The 19708-nt window shown below is 43.0% G+C and overlaps 1 protein-coding gene across 2 annotated transcripts in view; it reads left to right on the top strand.

The window, feature by feature from the left end:
- The window catches only part of NEK1 (NIMA related kinase 1), a 1277786-nt gene extending 1271559 nt beyond the window's left edge, over nt 1–6227 (top strand). For both annotated transcript variants that reach the window (XM_085641815.1, XM_085641814.1), the window contains one exon: nt 5498–6227. In XM_085641815.1, the coding sequence (XP_085497941.1) occupies nt 5498–5511 (14 nt within the window). In that variant the 3' untranslated portion in view covers nt 5512–6227. The remainder of the gene's footprint in view (nt 1–5497) is intronic.
- The last annotated feature ends 13481 nt before the right edge of the window (nt 6228–19708 follow it).

The raw sequence follows: 19708 nt of genomic DNA, 5'->3' as shown, positions 1-19708 counted from the left end.
CTTATAGGCCTCCCAAATAGTGTTAGCCGAGTCAACAGAGCAGACGTTTTCATTGAAGTAGTGGTCTGTGTGTTCTGCAAGGTCTTCTTTAATACCTGGGATTGTGAGGAGCCATGGGTTAATGACTATAGCGCCTCGGTACAGTGTCGAAAGGTAAGTTCAACCCTCTTGGGAGTACCTGGGGGTGTTGAAATTGGCCTATATCTGCAAGGAAAGTGAGAAAATAGTCAATGCGGGACATACTTTTGTGCGCATTGGAATAGTGCGTGAAGTAGACTGGCAGGATTCAATGTGCGCCATTTGTCCGTGAGACCCATTGCTTGGGTGAAGTCGGCCATGTGTGTGCTTCGTCAGGAGATGGTTTCTGGGGGTGTCTGTCGAGCCTCTCGTCCATTACCATATTGAAGTCTCTGCCTAGTATTAGGGTACCCATGGGAAGATCTATTAGAATTTTGCCCAGGTCTTGCAGTGCTAACCTACCCAGCGAGGGCGGAAGATATACTGATATTACATTTAGTGGTTTGCCCTCCCACAACGCCTCCAATACAGCAAATCTACCCTGTGGGTCAGTCCAGACACGGGTGGATGCAAGGGTGAGATTTTTGCGTATAAGGATCCCCGTTCCTCTGGAGCCTGATGTGAACCCTGCATGGACTAAGAGCTTGTACCCTCATCTGTTAAGAGCATTGCAACAATTTCCCACCAAGTGTGTTTCTTGTAATAATACCAGGTCAGGTGATTGCCTCTTAAGGTATTGTACGACAACTCCTCTTTTTATCTTACTTCCCAGGCCATTAACATTCCACATAATTATTGATAACTTGGTGTTTCTCGTGTCTGTCATGTCGGGTAGTAATGAAGAACAGAGGGGGAATACGATGTGATTGTTAGTGTTGTGTCTACCATTTCCAATCTTGAAGAGCAATCTAGCATAACAGTAATGATAACGCCTCTCCCATCCCGCCCCCCAAGTGTGTGGACGATGTTTGCATTCTAGTACATGGACACGGTGAAGTTAAGATCACTTCGATGCTCTGTGTAAGTACAACTGTAACATAGAAAAGCCCAACTATCACCCCTCCCCCACCCCTTACCCCCTCCCTGCCCCCCTGCCAGTGGAATTCCAACTTTCCACTCCCCAACAAGGCAGAGTGCCTGTCGCCCACCCCGTCATGTGTAGGGTGCCTGGCAAACCACCTCTACCCCCCGCCTATACAACATGATATGTTCATGGTATACTTAAGCTTTCAATTCTAGTCCGATCCTTTATACATTCTTCCTTTCGCAAAGATGTTAATTTTCTGAGGCGTAAGCTCCATAGGAGAAGTGTTGTCACAGAGATACGTTTGGCAATCACCCAGGGAGTTATTTTGTGTAGGCCGCAAATTCTATAATGGGGAGTACAGATGTGGGCTGGTGGTGTTTTTGGAAACATATAAAGTCCAGCTGTCGATTTCAGAGCTTTCCGTCTGGGTTCTCCTCTGAGCGGTGTTCTTTTGATACCGAAGGAGCACATTGGTTAGTGTTGAGTCCCTTCTTGTTGTGGATGTTTGACGGTTTTCCCACTCGACGCCAGTCATCCAACCATTCCCAGGCTTCCTCTGGGGACTGAAAAAACCATAATTTCCCCGTGGATTCCACTCGAAGTTTAGCTGGGAGCATCATGGAGTATTTAAGGTCTTTGTCGTGTAGGGCTTTTTTAACCGCTGTGAAGCTTCGTCTCTGTGCCTAAACTTTGACAGTAAAGTCCGGGAAGAAGGTGATATCCGCATTATCGATCTACACCGGTGGTCCAGCCCGTGCCGTCTGTAGGACTGGCGGCCCTGTCTCGAAAGTTAAAGATTCTAGCAATTATGGGCCTGGGGAGTTGTAACGACTTCAATGGACCGCGTGGTAGCAACGCGTTCGTTGTATTGCCCGTGTAGTAATGGTACTGTGTAGTTCTGGCTGCATAGTAAAGGCTGTTTCATTTTCTACGCTCAAGTGCTACTCAACAAAATGGAAGAGATTCTGTTCATGGTGTCTCAAGCAATCTTGTCATCCTCTGTACTACGTTCCTGAAGACATTCTACCCTGTTACATCTCGCCAAGTCAGGCCTTACCCATTCGTCCATTATGGTACACCTGGCGGCAGTATCCAGATACAGACTACGTTCTGGTCAATTATCCTTGTGGTCTAACAGACTTATGAAGGAGTTTGTAAAAGGTCTATTTAGGTTGTACCCGCCAGTGTAGCCTCCTCCAGTACTTTGAAATTTAAACCTTTTCCTGTCACTCCTTATGAGGTCCCCTTTTGAGCCAATACACAAATGTGACTTGAACTTCGTTTCATGGAAGTTAGCTTTTCTATGGCCATTGTATCTGCTAGACACATTAGTGAGAGCCAAGCTTTTACCACAACAGAACCTTACCTGCAGTGTCATCTGGACAGAGAGGTCCTTCGCACCAATTCTTCTTTCATTCCTAAAGTGCCTTCAGCATTTCATCTTAATGAGCCAGTTATTCTGCCTTCTTTTTTTCCCCACTCCATCTTCGCTAGCGGAAAGAGTCCTGCACTTGCTGAACATAAAACATTGTTTGTAATTCTACTTGCAAAGAACAAAGACTTTCTGTAAATTTAATCAGTTGCTCATCTCCTTCTATGCCTCTAGGAAGGGTCAGGCCTTGACACGAGCATCTATTGCTCGCTGTGTCTCCTCAGTTATAATATTCTGCCATGAGAAGGCTGGAAGTCCACTCATTGCAAAAATCACAGCTCATTCCACTCAGAAGATGGCAGCATCCTCTGCCCTGTTTGCCGAAGTGTCTTTACCCGACATCTGCAGGGCCGTCACATGGACGAATGTCCATACCTTCACAAAGCAGTACTGCCTGGACGCATAGCAGACGGTGGATGTAGCAGTCAGACAAGCTATCCTGCCACGAGTGTTCGCATAAGGTATGCACCTACTAATGTCTTTCTTTCCTTATTGAGCTATTTTGTAGTTGTTACATTTTGAGTACCTTCATTTTAATGAATCAGTGCTACGCTATGTACTTGTTGGTTTTTCTGCATTTACATTATCTACTTTCGATTATTATTTTCAACTTTGGGTCGCATGGTGGGATGGTTCACCTTACCCGCTGCCATTGCCATTTGGAATCTGCTTACTATACTGATTCAAGCATGTGAATCTATAAAAGATACAATACTAGAGAAAAAAAACAAGTTACTTAACCTGTGTACTGTGGTCCTTCAGTATTGATATATTTTATAGATTCACATGCGACCCATCCTCCTCCTCTTTCAGGTTCAACATTTCATACCTCTATTGTTATTCTATTCACACTTGTGCTTGAAATCTTAAATATGGTGGCCCTGCAGGGGATGGTTACTCTAAGGTCTATGCTCTTATTGGCTAAAGCTTATGGGCCATGCGTATCAAAAAAGAGTTTTGCGATTCTCAGATTGGGATTTTTAGCGAATCGCAAATAGAGAATCGCAAAATGCAATGTATGTAGGCTTTGCTAAAATTTTGCAAATCCTACATTTTCCTTATTTGCGAATCGCAAATTGAGATTCGCAATTAAGGAATACCTTCCCATTCATTCCTATGGGCTAGAAGGCCCCTAGGAATGAATGGGAAGACATTCTCAATTTGCGATTACCAATTAGAGGATCGCAAATTGAGAATGCAATTTTAAGGGTGCAAGGGTGTCAAAAGGGCATGTATGTGCAACATATGGCACTTTTAAAAAATCAAAAAAGTGCTTTTTTAAAGAAAATCGCAAATTACCATCAACTTGAAGTATGTGGCAATTTGCAATTCCTTAAGGCCAAATAGGAAATTTCTGGTGCTTCCAGAATTGCATTTAAGGAATCGCAATTTGCAATTCCTTCATTGCATTTGCAAAATAGAGAATCGCAAATTTTGCAAATCTCTATTTTGCAATGGCCTTTTGGGATGATACATCCCAAAAGGCTTTTTCCAATTTGCAAACGGTCCGATTCTAATAATCTGCCCGTTTGCAAACGGGAAAAAGGCTTGATACATATGGCCCTATATGTTTTAAAACAATGTTAATAGGTTACTAAATGCTATGGATTTTTAATAGGGATTAAGGTTAAAGCTTTAGTACTACTATTTTACTGTTACCGTGGGACTCATCATGACGACGGGTAAGATTCAAGCATGTGAATCTATAAAAGATATCAAAACTGGAGAACTACAGTATACAGGTAAGTAATCTATTTTTTCACAGTTTTCTCCACACTCACCATCTCGAAAGTTAACAAGGTGCTACACAGTCTTCACACAAACTGAAAGTGCTTGCATTCCGGAGCGCAACCAGACCTGAAATTTGGGGTGTGGGTGGGTTAACACTCCCAGCAGTGGGGCAGGACAAGCATTTCCAGAAATGAGGTCGGGGCTAACCTCATAGCTATTAAATGAGGAAAAAGAGGTGACAAATTGTGTACTTTATAAACATATTGGACAAACCTGATATTATAACAAACATATTTTTGGTAGATTTGACACTGTTCCAAGGCTTCAACTCATTGTAAGTCCCCATAAATGCTCCTGACCCATTGTTGGCTGAAGCTACAGTTTTAGTTACCCAATGAGCTGTCAAATATTCAAGGATAAGGCTGCTCTTATGTACAGGTATACAAATATTAGGCTTAGTGCAGTGCTTAATTTGAGTCGGTAGTGGCACCAATTTTCAGCGTCCCATATATTTTTCCTCATCAAACTTTGTTACAGATCAAGAGAGCAAAACCCAAAAGTGAAACAGGAGGAGGAGAAAGATGGCAAAACTGTTACCAAGGAAGAAAGCAAAGATGAAAAATAACCAGGAAGAGTGAACAAAAAAATTATCCGGGCATAATCTGTATAGCAGAACACGTGTAAATGATGTCTTAATGCAACCTGCATTAATACATCATTTACACATGTTCTGCTATACATATTATGCACATGCAATTGTTATGAATTGTTCATTTTGGTACCACGGACAAAAAAACGAAGTGTAGCACATGTCCTCGTCTTTGAGAGACATCATGTGCTGGACTGCAGGCTTTGTTCTCTGTCACCGCGGAGCGACAACCCCGTAGCCTCATTAGTGTTCCGCATACGGCTCGGGGCTAGTAGTTGCTTATGTAGGATTAGGATAATTCGCCCTATGCGCTTCATTACTGTTAAAAAAAAAAATGGTGTTTCTTCCTCCACCCAGGACGAAGTATTGTGCCGCTAACGACCTCGCATACATTTAGGAATCAGATGGCCAAATGCTTAAGAGCAGTAAATCACACACTCTCCCCCAAAAAATCCAAGCCACCTGCTCCTAACTTTCCAAGTGCACCAACCTGTCTCCAGCGACACGCTCCAGGTCTGGCTCCACTATGCATCACTGCGTCACTCGTGTTGCTTCGGGGAGGAATCAATGTGTTTGGGTGGTTACATTTGTGGCCTGTGATTTGTTGCTCTAATCTACTGTGTGTGTGCTTTTCCTGCAGACAATGATGAATAAACCTGCCTCGTCCCAATCCTGCACTGTATGCTGGCCGGGTGCCAGCCGAAGGAAGGAACTAGAAGCCTCGGACCTCCCTAGGAGGGCGGAGCAGACCCTCGCTTTCTGTTCAAGGCATGGCGGCTGCATGAAAAAGAAACATATGCAATCTATTCATTTCTGAGCTTTCGGTACTTATTTTGAAATACATACCCGCGGGTATACATTTCAATATGTATAATGATGATAGGTTTTTTTTCTTCAAAAAGCACGCAACATTGACCTCTTGGAAGTGAGAACTTTTGATATTACAGAAGCGTTTGCATTGCCTGGTGAGGTGGCTCTGTGCCACGCGCACTGCGCTGCGGCTGGACTTCCGGTACCTGAACTGAGGACACTTCTGCACGGGAGTCTTCCCATCCGCACCAATGTACACACTGTAGAGCAGTGTCCGTTTGCTTTAAAGTTACGAAGCCAGTATTCCTTCTCTCCATTCGGTTAGCTTGCAGGCGTATATGTATTATTTTAGAGGGCTGTAGGGGATGTTCTACAGGGTGCAAGTGTCTCGTTTTTTCACCATGATAAGGATTACAGATTTGTCTACATAGCCTGCAGAGATTACGTAAATGTTCCATGCCATACGATATGACAAATGACACCTAGTTTTGAAAATCCGAGATAAAAGTTTAAGATAAAAGCTGTCAATAGTATGAAATAAAACATGATTTTTGTACGTTTGCTTGTGTGTGTGTGTCGTTTGTAAAGTGTTGTTGATGACATCAAATACTGGATAAACATTTTCTGTTCTGTTTTGGACGTTGTTAACAAAGTATGGCAGCAGCCTATTTAGGTCTTACCTTTGCTGTTGTCGCAGACCTACTGTGTACAATACCAATACTTAGCCTGCGTGATTTTGGTTGGTCAGCCAGTTACCTCTCATGTTTTGGCTTTTTTGTCGGTCTCATTTGCTTGCTTCTCATTCAATGGCTTCCTTTCATTTTATGTTTGTACCCCCACTGGAGCTTAACTTCTTTCCACCCTTTCAATTGGATGATGTGTGTCCTACCACGGCTGACATCAGGGGACTACATTTTTTTCGTTTTTTTTTTTCAGAACTCACTGGCAGTGCATGTTTCCTTACTGTATTTCAGGTGTGTTGATTTCTCCATCCTACCCCCGCCCCAAGCGTGCCCCTCTCGTTGCTCCCCTACCCAGCTCCACCATTTCTTCTCCTCCCCTTTTATCTTCATTGCTCCTGGCACTCGGCGGTGTTAATGTGCTCACATCCATATACTCTCAACAAGCTACTCTATTGCTCACCACCTCTCCCTATTGTGTGTGTTTTTCCCTCTAGAATTAAAACATTTTCTTAGTCTGCTACCGGATCACTCCTTTCCGTTGATGTATTTATTTTTCAATTTACTTCTGTAGATTGAGGTTTGTCATCTTGTAATGGTAATTTAAAACAGAACCAAAATGTCTGCTACATCATGACGTGTGTGTGCATGCAGGAGGCATACGTCATCGGTTCTTATTTGATCAATGTCATTCAGCGGGAGTAACAAAGTATTTTTTTCTTTATGCCAATGCTGTTCTTTGGGCAAGCCAAATGGTCAGCTAACACCTTTCAAAGGCGCAACCTATTGGCTTTGCCAGTACTTTCTAAATTTGAACGTAGTTTAGAAATGACAGAACCATTCATTTCCAGGCATACCAGGGAGCGATCAATGGCAGATGTTTTGATTATAATTTCCAAAACTGACAGGGTTTGATAACCTTTATTTATTCCTCAGCATCAACTAACTGATAGAGAAGGTAATTTGCGTGAGCAACATTTTAAATCTAAAGTAATAATCCTTTCATATTATACTTATTTTTTGCATTTTTACTGAAAACAAGCAGTAGCCTACGTTCACATATGGATGGATATGAGGAATACTGATGAATTCCCCACTGAGGGAAATTTATCAGCTTGTACCACATGTATACAGATGATACTCACCTCTACATCAAAATCTCCTATCAAGAGGCTATCGGGAGACTGGGTGATACCGTAAGGAAAACACAGGACTGGCTGGCTCCCAACCACCTAAAACTAAATCCGATGAAAACTAAATTCATTCTTTTCTCCCCACCCATCAGATCCCAACCCCAGCTTTGTACTCATAACCTCACATTGCTAAACTGCAACCCAACCATTTGCTACTCAGTATAATCTATAGGCATTACACTATACTCGAATCTAAACATGGAAGCTCACATACAAGCTGCAACCAGAAGCGCTAACCAACATCTGAACCTTCTAAGAAAACTAAAACCTTTCATACCGCCAGGGGACCCAAGACAGCTGTGCAATCTCTAGTTCTCTCAAGACTAGACTATAGGAATCCAACACTCACAGGCCTACCAAAAGCCAGCTTAGCCCCATTGAAAGCGACATTAAACACAGCAGGCACTAGTCGTTATGATCGCATCGCCACTTCACTCACTCAGAGCCCTCCTCTGGCTCCCAGTTGAAGTTAGGATACAACTAAAGATCGCATGCATAACACACAAAGCTCTACACAATCCTGGTCCTTAATACTTGGCGAATAGGATCAAACTATCAAGAGGCAGAAGGGTCTTCAGAAGTTCTAAATCCCTCATACTAGATCCAGCCAGATTTAAAAAAACATGAAAACACACAATTGCACTTTCTCCGGATCCGTGAAGGAAGTGACCCAATTAGGGTCACCCAGGTCACTCGCGACCACCTCTCAGCCTTCCACACAAATGAAGGGTCGGTCAAACAGTGGAGAATACAAACCAAGTATATTTTATTCAGGTACACTCGAGTGGAGTCCGGTCTGACCAGCTTCCTTGGATTGCTGCAGAGGGACTGACTTCAGCAAGCATGGCGATACATAATGTACAATTCAAAACCAATAAAGACATGCCCAGACTGGAAAGTTGGTAGCTAGTGAACAAAGGAAATACAGAAGGATGGGTTTATGTCCTGAAACCGGGTACATGCTATCTCAGCGCCAAGGTCACTCTGTCTGTGCCGGCACATTCTAAGGTTGGCAGCAGGCCTATCTAATGGGAAAGGTATGTACTGACAGGAACAGTGTATTCATTAGCACAGCGAAGCTCAACCTTGGAGAAACAAAAACTATTGCAGCCGCTTTCAGCTGGGGTAGAGAGAGAGTAAGACAGCAGTTAGTTTCGACCATGGCTCAAAATGGCGGCTGAATATAAAATGGCGCCGCAGATACTAACTTAAGACATACAATGCATGGAGAACTCGGCTAAAACATTTTCATTCCAACATCTGCCCCTAGAATATGGAACTTACTATCACCCGCTACTAGATTGAATACCTCACTCTTTGTCAGGGTGAACCACAAAAGTCATTACATTTACCTGTGCTTAACCCTCTGGTAGCTTGGCACATAAGCAGTCAGGCATAACATAGAGACAAAATGTAAAGTATTTATGCTGTACACAAATATTAATAAAGCAAACACACGAAAATTCCCAAACCAATTTAGAAAAACTGAGTAAATTTTTATAAATAAAATGACACCAAAACAACAAAAATCCAATGAGAAGAACTGGACACGTGAGTTATTAACGTTTTACAGATCAAAATGGCGCAGAGAAGCACAAAGCGCCACTCAAGGTTATCTAGTTGCTCTAGACTGGGGGAAAGTCACAAGTTCAGCCCAACCGCAAAGGAACGCGGGTTGAATACAGGGACCACATTACTCATGCTGAAGAGCTACTTTGCCATTCACAGTTATGTGGTCCGAGACACTGGCAGAAAGGCATAGTTGGTCTGGGCAGAAGAATGGCAAGTTTCTAAAAGTGGTATTTTTGAAATTCTAACGTAAAATCCAACTTTATCCTCTGAAGGTTTTAAATAAAAAAAATGAGTGTAAACATAATCTGTCTATCTGTTCCCAATCTGAAGTTAGCTCTGATTAAGAGTATTAAGGTAACCCAGTGTTTTTCTATGGGAGAGATAGCCTTACAACAGTGCAAAAACGACTTTAGGAGCTTTTTACTGCAAGGACATGTACAACTTAAACCCACATGTTCTGCTTTTTAATTACTGAGCACACTACTGTGGTAAATATTCTTTTTACCTATACTGAATTTCATACGGAATCTTTAAAATAAAGTAAAATAGCTCAGAATAACAAGAGGCAGAATCCGTGGTATAAGAGGTTTTCTAAATGGGCTTTATTCCATCCAAAATGGCCGACTCGAGTCGCGGCCTTCAGGTTCCGTCACCACGAGGGTTCAGGAAGTGAAGTACAATACTTTATTGACAAGAAGTAACTTTTATAGGTCATACATTTACAATGAAACAAGTGCAAAAAGGCGTAACAATTGATAAGATAAATTAACATAGTGATACGTAATTGAAACTAGGCGTAATAAGGAGCAAAAAGAAACATGATTGGCTCTGATTATCTTACATAGGTGGATCTATACGATAATACTTAACATAGATGCGTGCGCAGCAGCATGACGTGTGATTGACGTGCAACTAGGGGGTGAAGGGGACTTGACATTTAGCTCTACATGTGGAGACGAGAAGTCTGGGGGTCATGTCAACCTAATCCCAAATCATATCTAACATCCTATGTTTAGAGAACTATGTTATCCACAAGGAAGGACTCTCGGACAGAATCTATTCTATACTAACTGTATGTGCGTGTACAAGCGTCTAAGTGCCTATATGAGAAGCGAGGGGCAGAAAACTTTCCATGGCAACAGGGCTATGAATCACTTGCAGGAGGACGGAAAGGCTGAGTCCTTTGCTTGTGAGCTAAAGGAAATGTTTACCTAAATCACTAGACAGGAATGCATCGGCTGAAGAGCAAAATAGATAATTCGAAGGTGAAATACAGCTTCTTGGCAGAAAGGCGAAAACTGGCCGAGGCAGGCACCGTTAGCTGCACAGGGAGTAGGACAAAGTTCATGGATACAGATGCGAGCTCAAGCTGAAACTGTCAGAGACAGAGAGCAGGGAAAGGCTTTGAGGAAAGAATCGGGCCTACTTGCCTGAACTGTAAAAATGGAGTAACTTAGCCATATAAAGTCGGTGGCTTTTCATACTTAGGAATTGAATATCCAGCCCATTGATGGCGGATCTGACAGAGAACATGTCGACGGTAGACACACATATGTTTGCGTCTTGGAAACTGGAACTGGAGGGAACACACATGCATTTGTAACATGCATATAGAACCGTTGGGGTCCAAGATAGGGGACGCAACTGATCAGGAAAATCCACATTTCCACATTCCCTCCTTGTCCCCTACTTGCCCTTCAAGAGATATCAATCTTCATCATTCCATCGATTTGCTCATGGAGCATCATTTCTTCTTCCTTCTTTTTCCGGCATTTTGAACGAGAACTTTGATATGGAATGCATGATGTGGCACACAGACCACAAATCGCTGGTCCACATTGTAGGCATAAACAACAACTGAAGAGCATAAAAAGGCCAATACCTAGGAAAGATAGAACTCTCCATCCCCAGGCTGATATCACACTCCAAAACCACCCGGACCACGTCCAAGTGCCTGGATTCTCGTGTATCTGGCTTACAATCTTATGAAGGCGTGTTATAGCTTTATATACAGATGGCGAATTTTCTGGTATGAATATGCAGCAGCTGGATCCGATGACCCTGCAAGCTCCGCCCCTATCGGCCAGGATGACGTCAAGGACAAGACGATTCTGGAGAACAACAATTCTCATCACTGATTGTTCCTCTGTCAGATTGCCTAGGGCGGCTATAGTCTCGTTTACTACAGCTTCAAGAGTCTTGGTGAGTCTGCGTATCAGCTTACTATTTGATATTGTACCTATATAGGGAAAGATACCTTTATTGAAATCTACATACTTGTCCCATGCCGTCTCAGTATAATCGACAACTGGGAGATCTCTATGCTCTCTTTTGTGTACTAAATGAACATTTCGATAATAATCAGGGGGAGCTAGGAAAACAGGTGGCAAAAGGAATGCTATGTAACAGGTACCATCCCAATCTAGAGGCAGACGCATATATGCCGTCTGACCACATATAAAGTAAGAATGGCGAGAAGCTCTAAATGAAGATTTCCCTTGATCACTATATTCTACTGTAGTAACGCATTTGCTATGGCCCATGTGTATGGAACCAACTTTTCTCACACATAATTCACCCTTAACTGGAAATACTGACATAGTGGGCAGAATTAATTCAACTTCGGATTTTACGTTCAAAATCATGAGATTAGGCGTAAAATTACCTAATTTATACACTTCATTTTCTAAATCAGTTCCTGTTCTACTGGGGTGACCCTCCTTATTAGGGTGACAGACTTTGGATAAAACTAGATTCAGATTTCCCCATATCCAATGCTGTTGATAAACTGCTGTGTCTGGGTCTATGGAATTTAGTAAACTAAACCATGCTCCACAGGAGCCATTGTGTGTGAACGGATGTGGAAAGAAAGGCAGAACTCCTTTGTTATTCTGATAGGGAGGGAGTCGGCCACACACCCAACAATTGGTGGCATTACTAGTCTGATGGGAATGATGTAACATACTAATGAAGGTGTTATTGCGCAGCGCAAGTCTATAAGATAATTCATGTGGCGGTAGGTCACTAAAAGAATGTTCAGCAGTAATATTATAAACATGTCTAGAAATAGGATGATATATGTGCAAAATCACACTCGTAATGATTATTAAAACACTCAATAAAAACAGAATTAATAATGTCCTCACACAGTAGCTACGCAGTGATTTACAATACGCCTGTCGTTTCAACATTTCTCTGGTATTTTCTCTACTCAGGTCCAAGGGATACATGTCAGAGACAATTCAACCGCTTCACCTTGGAGAGGACTTAAACAATCAAATTGCTCGACTGTTTGGGCCTAAGTTTTAATTTATAGTTCTGAGAGTCATTCCTTTCAACAAAGGGAAGTTTTGAATCAGTCTGTGAGGGAGTGCAGGGCACAGTGTCTATATCCGAGGATAGTCCATGAAATTTCTTAACGTGGCTGGAATGTATCCATCCTTTGCGGCCCTCCACTTTCACGGCTGTTCTTGTGGTCAGCAGGACTAGCTTCGGTGTTTTCCACCTGGGCTCCAATTGGGTTTTCCGATCGAAATTCCTCACAAACACCAGATCCCCCGGAGCAACGTCATGGGGTTTCACCTCAGTGTTGTCAGGAAAAGCTGCAGCTACCTGTGAACGACAAGATTGTAGTGCAGACATCAAGGAAGCCAGGTAATCTGTCAGCATATTACAATTAACATCAGTTATTTTACGTGGTACAGGCGTCCCCCACATATTTGGTGGCCTTCCGAAGATCACCTCATACGGGGATAGCCCTGTTCGAGAGTGTGCTACCATTCTTATGTAAAATAGTGCAACTGGTAAGGCTACTATCCAGTCAACACCTTTCTCCTTACATATTTTAGACAATCTGATTTTCAAAATTTGATTATGTCGTTCCACGAGACCTGCTGCCTCGGGGTGTCGGACACAGTGGAATTTCCACTGATATCCCAACAAAAGTGAGACATGTTTCATTAATTCGGATGAGAAAGGCTGGCCGTTATCTGAATATACAACACGTGGTAGCCCGTACCGTGGGAAGAATTCTCGAACTAACTGTTTGGCAGTAGTCGGGGCCGTGTAATCTGATACTGGATACGCCTCAGTCCATCGGGAGAGAGCGCAGACAACTACAAGAACATATTTGAATCCTCGACATCGTTCCATCTGGATATAATCCATTTGGAGCACTTCAAAAGGATGATCAGGAGTCTGGAATCCACCCTGTTCTACGGGAACACTTTTTCCCGGGTTGAACTGACAACATATCATACAGGTACGGACCTTTTGTTTAGCTGCTGCTCGTAAATGTTTATTGAACCAAATGTGTTGAATGCTATCTAGCATAGCTTTTTCTCCTAAATGCGCCGGGCTGTGAATTGTAGCTATAATGGCTTGGACCATAGAGTCAGGAAGAAACCATACAGATTTCTCCTTCGTCATCCATCCCTGATCTGTCTGGATCCCTCCTAGTTCAGTCCATTTCTTTAATTCTTCTGCAGTAGCATGTGTCTGTATGTCAATTACGTCAAGTGCGGGATCCTTAATTGTCATACACTGTGTTGGTGTCTGAACTATTGGCTTTGTCATGTCTAATGTGCGATTCTGAGCAGTCTGTTTAGCTGTTCTGTCAGCTAAATCATTGCCTTGAGAAATGATATCAGTAACCTTCGTGTGTGCTTTACATTTCATAATCGATATAGCAGTGGGTAGATGTATTGCGTCTAACAAGGCATGAATGAGGGGTCCGTGCTGAATGTGGGCACCATGGGAGGTTAAATAACCTCTCTCTCGCCACAGTACGCCGAAGTCGTGTACAACTCCGAATGCATAACGTGAGTCAGTGTATACATTAACTTTCTTATTTGTGGCTTGAATACAGGCTTGTGTTAGAGCAATAAGTTCTGCTGCTTGGGCTGACAAAGTATCTATACAATTTGTCTCAATAACTTCAGTGTCTGTTGTGACTGCATACGCGGCCACTAAATCTCCTGTACTTGTTCTCATGCACGATCCGTCTACATACAACGTCAGGTCTGGATCTAACAATGGAACGTCTGTCAAGTCTTGTCTAGGTTTCGTCTTTATTTCAATGATTTCAACACAATCATGAGCTAGTGGGTCTGTTCCAATTACTGGTAATAGTGTAGCAGGATTCAATGTATTACACCGTCGGATCTCTATGTGTGGTTGAAACAATGTCAGTTCATAACCGGTAAGTCTTGCTATGGTCAAGTGTTGTGTTTGTGTTCGGTTCACAAGAACCTCTACTGCATGTGGTACTTGTACTGTCAATGGATGTCCTAATACTATGGCATCGCTTTGTCTGATTGCTAAAGCTGTCGCCGCCACTGATTTCAGGCATGCAGGCAAAGCCTGAGCTACGGGATCTAATGTGCTGGAAAAATAAGCACATGGCTTGCGTGATCCTGCTTGATCCTGAGTGAGTACTGACAAGGCAGTACCTTCACGTTCTGTAACAAAGAGTGTAAAATGTTTGCTATAACATGGTGTTGCTAAAACAGGTGCTTGACATAAAGCTTCTTTTAGGCTTTCAAAAGCTTGTGTATGTTCCTGAGTCCAAGGGAGAACAGTCGATGTGGCTGCCTCCTGTGTGGTTAGCTGAATGAGTGGTTTTGCTAGAAATGCGTACTGAGGGATCCACTGCCTACAATATGAAGTGAGGCCTATAAAAGCCCGCACTTCCTTTTGTGTCTGGGGTATTGACATGTTAGCAATTAACTGGATGCGATCTGGTGTAAGCTGCCTTCCCTCCTTGGACAGCGAGTGACCAAGATAAATAACTCGCTGGACACAGAATTGCAGCTTAGAAGGAGACACCTTGTGCCCCTTGTCGGCTAGAAAATGTAAAACTGTCAGAGAAGCCTTTTCACATTCAGGTTCGCTTCTCGCGGTGATCAGCAGATCATCGACATATTGAAGCAGTGCAGTATTGACTGGCATGTGGATACTGTCAAGTTCTCGTTTCAGTGCTTGGCTGTAGATGCTGGGGCTTTCTGTGAATCCTTGGGGAGCGCGTGAGAATTTAAAGCTGCGCCCATTTAAACTGAATCCGAACAAATATTGGCTTTCCGGATCTATTGGGACGCTGAAAAAGGCATTCTTGAGATCAATTACAGTAAAGAATGTTGCTTCGGAATCAATTGCTGTCAATAATGATGATATATCAGGGACCACAGGAAATTGTGGTACAATGCACTTGTTTAGTTCACGCAAATCAATAACCAATCGGTATACTGGTGGGGCAGTAGGATCAGTTCGTTTAAGAATCGGAATTATCGGTGAATTACATACATTGGAGTCTGTTTCTACAACTACTCCCTGGGCAATTAGCTCATCAATGATTTTCAGCAAAGCCACTACAGCATCATGCGGTAACTTGTATTGTCGCATTCGTGGTAGTACCACTCCTGCTTTCAATGTGACTCGGTATGGTGTAATGTTCATGCAGCCAACATCCGTAGGGCCTTGTGCCCATAGATGTACTGGTAAAGTCTGTAGTCGGGGATCCATGTCCCTAGACACATAGTGACCTTTAAAATCACGTAGAAACAACCTTACTCCTTCCGGAGAACAACATATTATGGCTCCTAGTGCTTTCAGAGTTTTAATTCCTAACAGATTTTCTGGGCATGATTTAGTAAGCAATAAATCTGTAGTTCGTGTCAAAGGTCCTATCGTAAGTGGGAGAGGCTGTGATACTTCATTAACAATAGGTTTTCCTGAAAAACCAAGGGAAACATTTTGAGAGCCTGAGAGGGGTGCCCCTGGAACTTCACTACGTTTTATAGTTGTTCGACTTGCCCCTGTATCGAGTAAGAATTTTCTATCTTGACCTAATAATTCACTATGTACATACGGTCCTTCTTGATCTACAGGAATCTCGATGAGCGGTAAGTCAACTTCCCTCTCTAGGCTTGTTCATGCGTAACGCTGATACTCAGGATATTCATATTGTGCAGTCTGATACATTTGTCGTGTTGTGGTTTGTGTGGCAGTAGCAGGCAACGGTGGTGCAGCTGGCACAAACTGTATGGGCTGCTGTGAGGCTGGCATGGACTGTTGCTGAACTGGCATGGACTGTCCATGCTGCATAGCTCCTTGTTCATTCTGATCTTGTCTAACTAATCGTGGTCTCTCTTTTGCAATACCTGTAGCTATATTACGTTTCAGGACTGGACAATCGTGTACATAATGGCCTAGTTGTTTACAGTAATTGCAGGTTCCTTTTACAGGAGCTGCAGAATCACCAGAATGTGTCACACCCTTTTTGTGACCCTCTGCTGGTACTGTCTGAGAAACTAGCATTTTCATTTTTGTATCCTTCATGCGTCTATGCTCGTGTTCTTGTTCATCCCTAATTCTATTGTGATGATACTGTAACATTTGTAGCATTTGTGACGGAGTGTTACTTTGCCAGGTACTCTCGAATTTCAATATTCTATTCTTCACTGGAGGCAATGCATTTTCCACTAATTTTGTCACAAATAAATGTGGATATGAGTCACTACTTGCTTTTATACCACTGTTTATACCAAAACATTTTTCAAATCGAGCATAATAATCGCTTGTGTCTTCATCTTGCTTTTGTTTGCAGGCTGTGATTGCACCCCAATCTTCCTTTTTTGTAGTTAATAGACGTGGCAGTACCTGTACTAGTAAACCTGGTAACAGTTTAACTTTATCCCCGAGCCCTGAACCTGCAGTTCGGGCCCTTTCTTCCTCTGCTAATGCTGTCCAGTCTATCTTTTGGTCTCCCACTTCCCACTCTTTTTCTTTCAGTTTTTCATAGATGCCAGCAGGCAAAAGCACCTTTAATATCGTCATAATATCAGGAAAGGTGTACTCTCCCATTAGTAACATGTCTTTAATTTCTCGGTGGAAACCCGCTGGGTCTTTGTCATGACTAGGTACTACTTTCTTCATTTCTAATAATTCCATTTTTGATATGGGTGTGTAAACAAATACACGGTGAAACTCATTGTCTTCGCCTTTTATTGGGTGCACTTCTCGTAAAGGATTTTGTCTATCCATATAGTACGGCGTTCTTTCTCTGTGGGGCAGCGAGAGAGAATCCGGATTTACAAAAAGGACATACTGTTTACGTGACACTAATATCTCTTTAATTAGCTTGTTACTAGAACCTCTCCATCTGTTCGTGAGTAGTTCCGTTAATATATCAGGTAAAGGACCAGGGTCAGCATGTTGGCTCTTATATAATATAAGGAGTTGCTGAATCATATAGATTCCAGCTAAACGTTGTTCATCTGCACTGAGATTAAAAAACGTGTGTGCTACGGTCTCATCACCGTATTTTTCAGGACTGTCAATCCAGTGAACAGCTGATCTGGCTAATTCTTGCTCATCCATGGAATCGAGGAGGTGGTAACCCCTTCGTTCTCGTAGTATTTTATCTGCGGCTTGAAACAAATGTTCAGGAGACTTCAGATTTATTACAGGCGTCGGATACGTTCTGCTATTATTTGGGCATACAGAGTGTATGGGATCAGAAAAACATCTAGCATTATCACAGGATCTTCCTCTGCCTACATAGGCTATGGTCTCTGACTGTCTTGCGGAATTCCCTGATTCGGACACTTCATCTTGCTCGAACTCGTCTGTTCCCAATCTTTCTTCATGAATACGCTCTATTTCTCTACGGATTTTTCGGCACATGGCTATTATACAATTTTGCTTATCGTGTCTCCCTTCTGATATATTCTGGCTCCATCTTGTAAGAATAAGCATTGCATTCGGGTCTACCCCCGGACGGTCTTGATTTCTGATCACACAGTTTATGAGGAAACGTAACAGTTCCCCCTGTATCTCTACTTTCTGGAATTCCATAGCTCTGTTAATACATCCTGGATCTCGTCCTGTTTGAACAAAATGATATATGTTATCTAGATGCGTAGTCATTCCTGGTAACCTTGCTAAATACTCTGCGGCTCGCCTGATGCGTAATGATGCCAGGACCATTTCGTCCTCTTTACCAACCACCGGGTCATATCTACAATTTACAAGGAGTTCCTTAAGCGTACGTTCACTTACGAATTTAGGTGTACGTGAATGCGCTGATTCTTGAAAGACAAGTTTATTTATTCTGGGTGGTGTAAAGGTATTGCTAGCACCTCCCGTGGCCCCATCTGGGGCGTCGGGTGTGAATGGGTTCGTTGAACGTGACACAGCAACTATGGGTGTCGATACCACTGTAGAATCGACTGCGGGGACAGATGTGCTTGCCGAAGCTTGTATCGGGACTTGCTGTTGCACGGGGTCGGATACCTGATCCTGACGTTGAACCCCTCCGCCAGACGGTCTATGTGGTGTGGCGTTAGCATACTCGGGAGCTGTGTCGTCTAGATATGAGGAAAGAAAAACATCTTCTGCGGTTCTGGGATGCCCTTTTTGATGTACCTTAATTGGAAATAATGGGGGTGGCAAGTCTTTTGGCATCCCTGGAACAGCCTTTGGTAGTCCTTCGGCTAGAAGGGGATACATACCATTCATAAGAGCATTTCTTTGTCTATTTACTTGTTCTGACTTCACTCGGATACCTTCCTCAATTAATAGATTTTCTTGAACTTTATTTGAACTTTCTTTACTCCTCTCTTCTTGTCTACGTGCTTTTTCTGTACGTCTATGAGATTCTTTACGCCATAACTCAACAGCGTCTTTCTGTGACTGTCTGACCTTTCTTTTCCATAACTCTTCCTCCACTTTCATGATGCACTCTGCATCCCAGGTTCCCGCTGCGGGCCACCTTTGACTTTCCGGCAATCCCTTGGTATAATCTACCCATAGATCAAGAAACAATATGGCATCTAAGCCATGCTTGTGGTACATAAAATGCCCTGGAGTGTCCCTAGGAGGAATAGGAACTGCTTCTTCAAGCACCCCTTTTCTGGTAGTAATCTGTCTTAACTTCGAGAAGAGCGGCATATTGACAACTGATCTGATACTTACTCTTGAATTCACTTAATACGAAAAACACAATAATGAACAGTGAACAAAGAACAATCATTCATACCACAATATGCAAGACATTTGAACACTTTAAACATTGAACATTAAACATTTTAACAATAACCGACAATGATGACAGTCTGCCTAACTAATCACCACGCTGAATTCTTGACAATAACTGAATACTTCGGAATACTTGATATACTGCTAAACAGTACATATACACTGCTAAACAGTGCAGACCGGATTTGTGTACCCAAATCCGTCTTGACCGGCACAACCTATGTGCGCGTCAACACGCCTCCTCGGCGATGGTACTCACCGAGTAGCTCCTTGAAACGGAAGGCCTCAGAGAATGGACAGGACTCGATGACTGCGGACAGCGGACCCTCTGGACATCGGGATTTCGAAAAACCTGGTGGGCTTCTGTATACCTCGGATCTTGCTCTCTCAGCTAGGCTCTGGTCGGGATACTTCGCACTTCTCACCGCCTCGTCTGGGTTGATCGCAGCCTCAGTCGCCCCCGCTTGACCGGAGGGAGCTTACAGGAAATCCTGCTGGTACGCGTTTATGGTCCGTCCAGCTGTGGCAGGAGACCGGGCCTGCAACGCACCGCCGGCGCGT

The sequence above is a fragment of the Triturus cristatus genome, chromosome 2_2, assembly GCF_964204655.1.
Source record: "Triturus cristatus chromosome 2_2, aTriCri1.1, whole genome shotgun sequence".
Classification (NCBI taxonomy): domain Eukaryota; kingdom Metazoa; phylum Chordata; class Amphibia; order Caudata; family Salamandridae; genus Triturus; species Triturus cristatus.
This window is presented reverse-complemented; position numbering and strand designations above follow the sequence as displayed.